Here is a 10,274-nt window from a genome sequence, read left to right as displayed (position 1 = left end):
CCTCTGCCTCTTGAACACTGAGATCAAAGCCATGCACCTCCAAGCCCGGCTAGGAGCCCCTTCTTAATGATTTTTATCTGTAGAGGTTAGCACATACCTTGGCTCCCCAGCTCCGGCCAGGACGCCCCTCCCCGGGCTCCCCAGCTCCGGCCAGGACACCCCTCCCCGGGCTCCCCAGCTCCGGCCAGGACACCCCTCCCCGGGCTCCCCAGCTCCGGCCAGGACACCCCTCCCCGGGCTCCCCAGCTCCGGCCAGGACGCCCCTCCCCGGGCTCCCCAGCTCCAGGTTCCTACATGAACACTTCGCTGCCTCCATCCAGAGAATTCTTAAGAACAACTTTCCCTGTTTCTGAGCTGGGAGACTGAGTCTTGCTGGGTGGACCAGGTCACTTATGACAAGTCTCTCTTGACGAGGTGGCTTCAAGTGACACCATGGCAGCAGTTACCAAGGGTTTTGACCTCACTTTCGGGGAGGGTTTGAGCATTGGGGTTGGCCCTGGAGAGGGGACAGCAATACACTCGGATGAAGGAGATTCATTTGGATGCGGTTTGAGGGCTGCAGCGGTCCGACTCCCTAAGGGAAGAGATTGGGCTCTTCCTCTAGTCTGCCTGTAATAAAACATCTTTTGGTAAACTTTCGCTTCTTCTAATATATGAGTTAAAATTAAGATGGCATCTCATGGATATTTTCAAATTCAACCATTTTTATTTACAAATAGAAATGGAAATAAGAAAAATCCATGGCTGGGCAGTGGTGGCGCACGCCTTTAATCCCAGCACTTGGGAGGCAGAGGCAGGCGGATCTCTGTGAGTTCGAGGCCAGCCTAGTCTACAAAGCAAGTTCCAAGAAAGGCACCAAAGCTACACAGAGAAACCCTGTCTCGAAAAACAATAATGGTTTAATTACTGAAAACAAAGACTTTTAATATTTTCCTACTCTCTTTCCTCAGCATAGAAGTTCCAAATCAGTAAGTCTGTTACAATGCTTACACTCCCCCCAACACACACATAGGGTGTTACTATGTATCCCTCGCTGGCCTTGAACTCTCTAAGTTGTTAAGACTGGCCTCAGACTCAGAAATCTGCCTGCTTCTGCCTTCTCAGTGTTGGGGTTAAACACCATGCCTGGCTAGAATGTTTACTTTTTTTTTTTTTTAACTTTTAGAACTGCTGTATGGGCCTGCGGAATGGCTCAGGAGCTGCTTGCTGCTAAGCCCGACAACCATGCGATCCTCTGGACTCACATGGTAGAAGTACAAGTTGTCTTCTGACCATAGCTGAGCCCTGGTATACACATTCCCCCTCCCAAACAAACAAATAAATGTAATGTGATTAAAAAAGACAGAAAGAAAAAGAAAACAAACAAACAAAAACCCACAGCTGCACTTGGGCGGCCTCTCTTGATGTGTCGCCGGGAGATTCCCATCTCAAAACCACTCAGCTTCACTCAGCCATTACTAAACAGAGAAGCCCTGTGGTTACCATGCTTTCCCTGAGACTTCACCATCTCTTGTCCTGCCATCCCAGGGCTGCAGCCTCACTGGAGGAGAGACTAAGATGGGGGAGGACCTATGCGGGGAGGACCTGTGCAGGGAGGATCTGTGCGGGGAGGACCTATGTGGGGAGGACCTATGAAGGGAAGACCTATGCAGAGAGGACCTGTGCAGGGAAGATCTATGCGGGGAGGACCTTGGCAGGGAGGATCTATGCAGGGAGGACCTGTGCGGGGAGGACCTTTGCAGGGAGGACCTGTGCAGGGAGGATCTATGCAGGGAGGACCTGTGCAGGGAGGACCTGTGCGGGGAGGATCTATTCAGGGAGGATCTATTCAGGGAGGACCTGTGCAGGGAGGATCTGTGCGGGGAGGACCTATGTGGGGAGGACCTATGCAGGGAGGACCTGTGCAGGGAGGATCTGTGCGGGGAGGACCTATGCAGGGAGGACCTATGCAGGGAGGACCTATGCAGGGAGGACCTATGCAGGGAGGACCTATGCAGGGAGGACCTGTGCAGGGAGGACCTGTGCAGGGAGGACCTATGCAGGGAGGACCTATGCAGGGAGGACCTGTGCAGGGAGGACCTGTGCAGGGAGGACCTATGCAGGGAGGACCTGTGCAGGGAGGACCTATGCAGGGAGGACCTATGCAGGGAGGACCTATGCAGGGAGGATCTATGCAGGGAGGACCTATGCAGGGAGGATCTATGTGGGGAGGACCTATGCAGGGAGGATCTATGTGGGGAGGATCTATGCAGGGAGGACCTATGCAGGGAGGACCTATGCAGGGAGGACCTATGCAGGGAGGATCTATGCAGGGAGGACCTATGCAGGGAGGATCTATGCAGGGAGGACCTATGCAGGGAGGATCTATGCAGGGAGGACCTGTGCAGGGAGGACCTATGCAGGGAGGACCTGTGCAGGGAGGATCTATGCAGGGAGGACCTATGCAGGGAGGACCTATGCGGGGAGGACCTATGCGGGGAGGACCTGTGCAGGCTGGGCCAAGGCTGAGAGGAGGTTCCCTCATTTGGCAGACATCTACTGAGAGAACTCTGTGCACCAGGCCTTGTTGTGGACACTGGGGACAGAAACAAAGGACACGGGTTAGAGTCCCATCAGTTAGGGCGCTCAGCCCTCTGAGGGCTGAGATTCACAGCCAGAAGCTGTGGGCAGCTCCCTCGGGGTAGGAACCCCTCATGTCCTGAGGAAAGGGCACTAAAGTGTTTTACCAGAAGGTAGGGCCACACAGGTTGCTCAAGAACCACCCTGGGCTAATCCCATTCAGTTCTGGATGAAATCCAGGAACCTGTATTTGTTAAGTAACCAATAACTTGAATTGATATGAATTTTTTAAAGATGTGTTTTTATTTTGATATGTATGCGCATTTGCCTGGGTGTATATGCACCATATGTATACAGTGTCCATAGCGGCCAGAAGAGGCATCAGATCCCTGGGAACTGGAATTACAGATGGCTGACAGCCGCCTTGTGGGTGTTGAGAACCTGACCCAGATCCTCTGCAAGAGCAGTAGGTGTTCCTAACCACTGAGCCATCTCTCCAGCCTCCGATTTATTTAATTTTTAATTATGCATATGTGTGTGTCTCAGTGTGCCTGAGAGCACAGGTGCCCACCAAGACTAGAGGCATCGGGTCCCCCGGAGCCATAGTTACGGGCTATTGTGAGCTGCCTCATGTGGGTGCTGGTATCCGAACTCTGGTCTTCTGGCAGGGCAGGACACACTAAAGTCATCAGAGAGGAAGGAGCCTCAGTTGATTAAATGCCTCCATGAGATCCAGCTGTAAGGCATCTTCTCATTTAGTGATCAATGGGGGAGGCCCAGCCCATGGTGGGTGGTGCCATCCCTAGGCTGCTGGTCCTGGGTTCTGTAAGAAAGCAGGCTGAGCAACTGAGGGGAAGCAAGCCAGTAAGCAGCACCCTCCATGACCTCTGCATCAGCTCCTGCCTCCAGGTTCCTGCCCTGTGTGAGTTCCTGTCCCGACTTCCTTCAGTGATGAACAGCAATGCTGAAGTGTGAGCCTAATAAACCTTTTCCTCCTCAACTTGCTTTTTGGTCATGGCGTTTTGTCACAGCAAAAAACCCTAACTAAGACACTCCACCTTATTTTTTGAGTGGGGTCTCTCACTGAACCTGGAGCTCACCTATTTGGCTAGACTAGCTGGCCAACACGTTTCATGGATCTGCCGGTCTCTGCCTTCCCAGGGCTGGGGGTTACAGATGTGCTCCACCACATCTGGCTTCTCCTGTGTCCTGGGAATCCACACTCAGGCAAGCTCTCTATCCACAGAGCCACCTCCCCAGCCCCAGAAATTTGTATTTGTTACAAACCCCACGGGCGACTCTTTGGAATCAAAGACCCGGGAGATTTCTCAGATATAGCCAAGCTTGAAAATGGTTTACTTCAGCATCTTTGGCAAATGGCCTTCAGAAGTTTGATGAGAGTTCTTATGGATAAATAGACAGTTATCCATTTTTATTTTTTGAGACAAGGTCTCTCTGGGCAGCCCTGGCTGTCCTGGAACACTCTATGTAGACTAGGCTGGCTTCCAACACATAAGAGATCCACCTGCCTCTGTCTCCAGAGTGCTGGGATTAAAGGTGTGTGCCGCCATGCCCAACATCTCTCTTTTTTCTGTATTGAGTCCTTCCAGTGCCAGCCATTGGGAGAGCCCACCAAGAGGCAAAAGCCTGTTGTGGAATAGAACATTTGTTTAACTGTATAAAGATGTGTTGCTGTTTCACCTTGCCCGCCTAAGGCACCTGACTGCTCTAATAAAAAGCTGAACGGCCAATAGATAGGCAGAGGAAGAATAGGCAGGGCTGGCTGGCAGAGAGAAAAGGTGAGTCAGCCAGACAGCCAGGGGTCAGACAGACAGACAGGGGCCAGACAGACAGACAGGGGCCAGACAGACAGACAGCCAGGGACCAGACAGACAGCCAGGGGCCAGACAGACAGGAAGGAAGCAGGAAAGCAGCATAGACAATACATAGACGAGGTAAACGGGCGTTGGGGCCACACATAGATTAACAGATACAGGTTAAAATTAAAGTTTAAAAAACTAGCTAGAGGGCTGGAGAGATGGCTCAGAGGTTAAGAGCACTGACTGCTTTTCCAGAGGTCCTGAGTTCAATTCCCAGCAACCACATGGTGGCTCACAACCATCTGTAATGAGAATCTGGCGCCCTCTTCTGGTGTACAGGCAAACTTGCAGAAAGAACACTGTTTCTATAATAAATAAAATAAATCTTAAAAAAAAAAACAAAAACAAAAACAAAAAACTAGCTAGAAACAGGCCTAAGTGAAGGCCAAGCATTCATAATTATGGTAAGCCTCTTTGTCTTGATTTAGGGGCTGGTGATCCAAAAAGGCCTGCTACACTGACCAGCATGAAAGAGGGTGCCTGGGGACCAGAAGGGACAAATGGAGACTGCCAGCGTCCTGTGCCCGCCTCACATCAGTTGTAGGAACTGCCTGTAGCTTTCCTTCAGGTGAAGCATCTCCATCCACTTCACATTCTTTTTTTTTTTTTTTTTTTTTTATTTATTATGTATACAGTATTCTGCCTGCATGTATGCCTGCAGGCCAGAAGAGGGTGCCAGATCTCATTACGGATGGTTGTGAGCCACCTTGTGGTTGCTGGGAATTGAACTCAGGACCTGTGGAAGAACAGCCAGTGCTCTTAACCTGTGAGCCATCTCTCCAGCCCTCACATTCTTTCTTACTGGATAAAATAAAATAATGTTTTTGAGAACAATTTACAGATTTAAAGGGTTTTTATTCTATGGTTTATTTTATCCATTGATTTGCCTAACTTTCTTAGTGCATTTTATTTCATATTTTTACCCCAAATTTGTCCCGAGGGACCTACGGGAAAAATCAGGTTCCTCCTATCATGGTCCAGATGGAGGCTTTGTCCCAGCACAGCTGCTCTGAGACCTCCCTGCCCCTTTCCTGGAGCCCCTTCTTAAAGGATGAAGTGACAGGTGACCCTCAGCCTTCATCCTCCACCTTCTCACCCAGACTCTTGGCTTCTTCACCTAGCAACAGACCCGTTAACTCAGAGAACTGCTCTGATTGGTTGCTGACAGCAAGGGTCTTCCCCTAACCTAGACTCTGTTTCTCTTTACCTCCATCTTGCCCGCTCGCTCCCCAAATAGACGTTGTTAGAGCAGCAGCCCCTCCCCAGAGCAATGGTACTCCGTGTGGAGCTGGTCCTGGTTCTCCGCACCCTGATAACCTTCCTGAGTCCCCAGGGAGTACGGGCCATCAAGGGTAAGTGGTGGGGACACCTGGGGGTGGGAGGAGGCGTGGGGAGACAGCACAGGGGGAGAGTGTCTCTCTCTGTCTCTGGTACGTGGGCAACTCCCTCCCCCGTAGACAAATCCCTGCCACTCTGTCACATCCACTCGGGAACCAGCTACGGGCTGCCAGGGTCTCCTCTGGGCTCCTTTTACATTCACAGTCCTCCTCATCTCTTCCTCTTTTCTGAGGCCCATGCCCTCACCGGCCTCACCTCACGGCACCCTGGCTCCTCTACCACTTCCTGGCTTGCAACGTTCAATTCTTGTCCGGCTTCACTGAAGCATTCTCCACTGTGTCTGTACGTGAGCTCCTGACCCGCACACCAAAGACTGATTTCCTCCATTGGACACCACGCTGGACACACGACAGTTTCAGCTCATAACTGTAGAGCTCTGAAAGAGCTGAGATGTAGCCCCAGATATCCAGGAAACTGAGTACTCTGCCATGGGGTGAGATCCATTCAATTGCCACTCTCTGAGATGAAAACTGGGATGTGAACTTTGAACTCCTGATTTATTTATTTACTTATTTATTTTTTAGAGTCAGGATTTCTCTGTGTAGCCCTGGCTGTCCTGGGGCTCACTCTGCAGACCAGGCTGGCCTCGAACTCGGAGATCCGCCTGCCTCTGCCTCCCAAGTGCTGGGATTGAAGGTGTGCGCCACCACTACTTGGCTTGAGCTCCTGACTTAATGTCCAGTGTATCCTACAGTGCTTTGGGCTCTTTTCTCTCCCTCTCCACCTCCATGTGTTTACAAGACAGAATTTCATTGAACTATGTGGCCCAGGCTGGTCTTGAACTTATGATCCTCCTGCCTCCACCTCTGAGTGCTGTGGTGGCAGGACTATGTCACCATGCCTGGCTTGTGGAAAGCTGTTCTTTCCCTCACCCTAGTCTCTGGGCTGTGTGTGTGAGGACAGTCCTGTTGTGCCATAGCAACCCTTGAAGGGTTGCCGAGAGATGGAGGGGGCGTGGCCAGTACACACATGGTGGAGCCTTCATGCCCCCGTCTGTCCCTGTCCCTTACCCACTCGTACACTGCCTCTTTGCCAGCTGCTCCCCTTCAGTACTTCCCCTTAACCATTTCCTTCTAATGCCAACTTTACCATCTGACACACAAGACCTGACCTCATGGCTGTGGCTACAGTTACAGTAGATGATGGAGGAACGGAAACCGAGACAAGGGTGGGCACCCCCTTTCCCAGCCTGCTTTGCTTGCTCCCCCATGTGTGTACTGGCCACGCCCCCTGGGTCCCCTCTCTTCTGTCTTCCGTCTCTCGGCAACTCTTCAAGGGTCTGCTATGGCATAACAGGACTGTCCCCACACACAGCCCAGGACGAGGCCAGGCTGAGACTCAGCAGGTCACACACCTGGGTGACGCACGCTTCTCTTCCCTCCCATCCTGCCCTCACCCAACACAGCTGACCACATGGGCTCCTACGGGCCGGCCTTCTACCAGTCTTACGATGCTTCTGGACAGTTCACACACGAATTCGATGGGGAACAAATTTTCTCTGTGGACCTGAAGAGCAGGGAGGTCGTGTGGCGTCTGCCTGAGTTTGGGGACTTCCTATACTCGAACTTTCAGAGTGGGCTGAACAGCATTGCCATGATCGGAGCTCATCTGGACGTCTTGGTGGAACGCTCCAACCGAACCAGAGCCATCAGTGGTACCTGGCCCTCCCTCTGCCCCCCTAACTAGGCAGGGGAGGGGACTGGACAGGAACCCCCATCCCTCTCCAGTGTCCCCCTGCCCCAGTAGGTACCACCCCAGAGCGCCTCTGCAGGTGGCCACATGGGAGGAAGTGTCCCTTAATCTTGACCCTAATGAGGCCCCGCTGTAAGGGATGGGACTTTGGGATTCAGGGTCTCATTCCTCCTAGTGCCTCCCAGGGTGACCGTCCTCCCCAAGTCTCGCGTGGAGCTGGGAAAGCCCAATGTCCTCATCTGCATGGTGGAAGATATCTTTCCCCCTGTGATCAGCATCACCTGGCTGCGCAACAACCAGCCCGTCACCAAGGGAGTGACCCAGACCAGCTTCTACTCCCAGCCTAACCACAGGTTCCGGAAGTTCCACTACCTGACCTTCGTGCCCTCAGCCGAGGACGTGTACGACTGCAGGGTAGAGCACTGGGGCCTGGACGCACCGCTCCTGCGGCACTGGGGTATGGAACCCCGTGCTAGCCCGTTCACGTCCATGTCTCCTCTACTCCAGGTCCCTTCCTGTGCCCTCTGACCCTTGCTTCCTCTCCCAGAGCCCCAGGTGCTTACCCCACCACCAGACACCACAGAGACGCTGGTCTGTGGCCTGGGCCTGGCCGTCGGCTTTGTGGGCTTCCTTCTGGGCACGGTTCTCATCATCACAGGTACGCGCATGCCCAGTGTCCACAGGCGCGGAAGCCGCGGGAGTCTGGGGGTGAAGGGAGGAGGGCTTGTGTGTGTCAGGGAGGGGAGATCAGAGACTGTGACAAGCAGTGGTGAGGGGAGAGGAAGGGGGGAAAAGGGAGGGGAGGGAAGGGGAGGGGAGGAGAGAGGAGGGAAGAGGAGGGGAGGGGAGGGGAGAGAAGAGGAGGGGAGGGGAGGGAAGAGGAGGGGAGGGGAGGGGGGAAGAAGAGGGAAGGGGAGGGGAGGGGAGGGAAGAGGAGGGGAGGGGAGAGAAGAGGAGGGGAGGGGAGGGGAGGGGAGAGAAGAGGAGGGGAGAGAAGAGGAGGGGAGGGGAGGGGAGGGGAGGGGAGGGGAGGGGAGGGGAGGGGAGGGGAGGGAACAGGAGGGGAGGGAATAGGAAAAAGGAAAGCAGGGTTTGGACAAGGTGGGCAAGTGAATGTGAACGGCCTTGGCCATCTGGGTTTTGCTACTTTAGGTAACCACTCCTATAAGAGAACCCCGTGAGAGATGCCCTGTGGATTCCCCGCAAGCTTCTGGAAGCTTCTGCATGCTCAGCTCTAGCCTACTACATTGCTGACCTCCAGTGGCATCGACCTCTGTTCTACAGGTCCCTCATTTTCTGGCCCCCAAACTCCAGGTAGAACTTGGGGGGCACAGTCTGTGACCCTCCTACCCAGTGCACCCACAGCTCTGATTCATCCAAACCTCTGGCAGCCGCACTAAATTCTCTTATGGTGTTTGCCCTTTGTCCTTTGTTTGGGGTCTGGGGCAAAAGTTACAGCTGAGGGATACTGAGCACCAGGAGGAGTTCCGGGTGGTGACCACCCAGCATGGCCACGGTGGTGATTGCCGGCCGGTCTGTGCCTTGTTTGGCCCACACCTTGTCAGCTGGCCGTTTCTCCAGGGCTTCAGGAAATTCATCTCCCTGGTGCAGACCTCAAGGAAAGGGATACAGAGTATCCGACTATGGCAACTCCCGCCAACAGTGACAGCTTTGTAAGGCACTGGGCGAGGAGCTCTCACAGGGATTCCGCTCCTACGGGAACACCATCTCCCTTTTGGACGTCAATCGCATCTTGTGAATAACAAACAGCTGCCCAAGGCTTAGGATGGCTGCGGCCTTCAGTGGTGTTCGTCATATTAGGCAGGAGGACAGCAGAGTAGGTCTGCAAGATACTTGGAGGCAGGAGATCCCGGGCTGGAGAGATGGCTCAATGGTTAGAACGCTGGCTGCTCTTGCAGAAGACCTGGGTTCAATGCCCAGCACCTACCAGCACTTCCCAGATGGTGGCTCACAACCATCTGTAACTCCAGTTCCAGAGGATCCTGAGTCCTCTTCTGCCACCACCACCCCAGGCATCAGGCACACATGGGGTGCACAGACATACTTTACTAATGCAGGCAAAACTTTACTAATTGAAAATATTGAAATATTTCAAATTGAAATAATAATTAAATCTTAAAAGAGAAAAAGACCAAGCCGGGCAGTGGTGGCGCATGCCTTTAATCCCAGCACTCGGGAGCCAGAGCCAGGCAGATCTCTGTGAGTTCTAGGCCAGCCTGGTCTACAGCGTGAGCTCCAGAACAGCCAGACTGTTAACACAGAGAAATCCTGTCTCAAAAAACAGCTCTCTCTAACCATGTGATACAGAAGATTTTAACCATGAGCAAACCTGAAACACACAAAGAACATACAGGTCATTTGTGTCAATCACCAAATGAGTGACACAGATTTGGGGTTTCCAAGGAAATGCCTTAGGAATCTCTCGGGATCTTCTGGATTAGGGTCTCAGGTTAGGAAGGTAGCGACTTCTTAACACACTCCAGATGACTCTAATGTCACTGTCCCGATCCTAGGCTGACACAGGTACTACTAGGGGCCGTTGGCAGGGCACCCTGAGGTCTGAGTTGGACCAATCCTTCTGGAGAAACTGGGTTTGTGGTTTGCTAAAGCATCCACGTTGATCAAGATATAAATAGAACCACAACTCCGGCTTAAACTCTGAGTTTGGTCCTGGGAAGGAAAGGGTTGATGAAGAAAGACTTTGTAGGCGTCCCAGGAGAGAGC

The 10,274-nt window shown here is 52.9% G+C and overlaps 1 protein-coding gene across 1 annotated transcript; it reads left to right on the top strand.

Annotated features, from left to right (window-relative positions):
* Nucleotides 1-5,633: 5,633 nt before the first annotated feature.
* LOC102914937 (HLA class II histocompatibility antigen, DO alpha chain) lies at nucleotides 5,634-8,946 on the top strand. Its single transcript, XM_006997048.4, has 5 exons — nucleotides 5,634-5,791; nucleotides 7,243-7,491; nucleotides 7,705-7,986; nucleotides 8,077-8,187; nucleotides 8,682-8,946. Exons 1-5 carry the CDS (start codon nucleotides 5,710-5,712, stop codon nucleotides 8,708-8,710), a joined length of 753 nt encoding a protein of 250 aa, XP_006997110.1. The 5' UTR covers nucleotides 5,634-5,709; the 3' UTR covers nucleotides 8,711-8,946.
* Nucleotides 8,947-10,274: the final 1,328 nt, after the last annotated feature.

This window comes from Peromyscus maniculatus, chromosome 21 (genome assembly GCF_049852395.1).
Source record: "Peromyscus maniculatus bairdii isolate BWxNUB_F1_BW_parent chromosome 21, HU_Pman_BW_mat_3.1, whole genome shotgun sequence".
Classification (NCBI taxonomy): Eukaryota; Metazoa; Chordata; class Mammalia; order Rodentia; family Cricetidae; genus Peromyscus; species Peromyscus maniculatus.
This window is presented reverse-complemented; position numbering and strand designations above follow the sequence as displayed.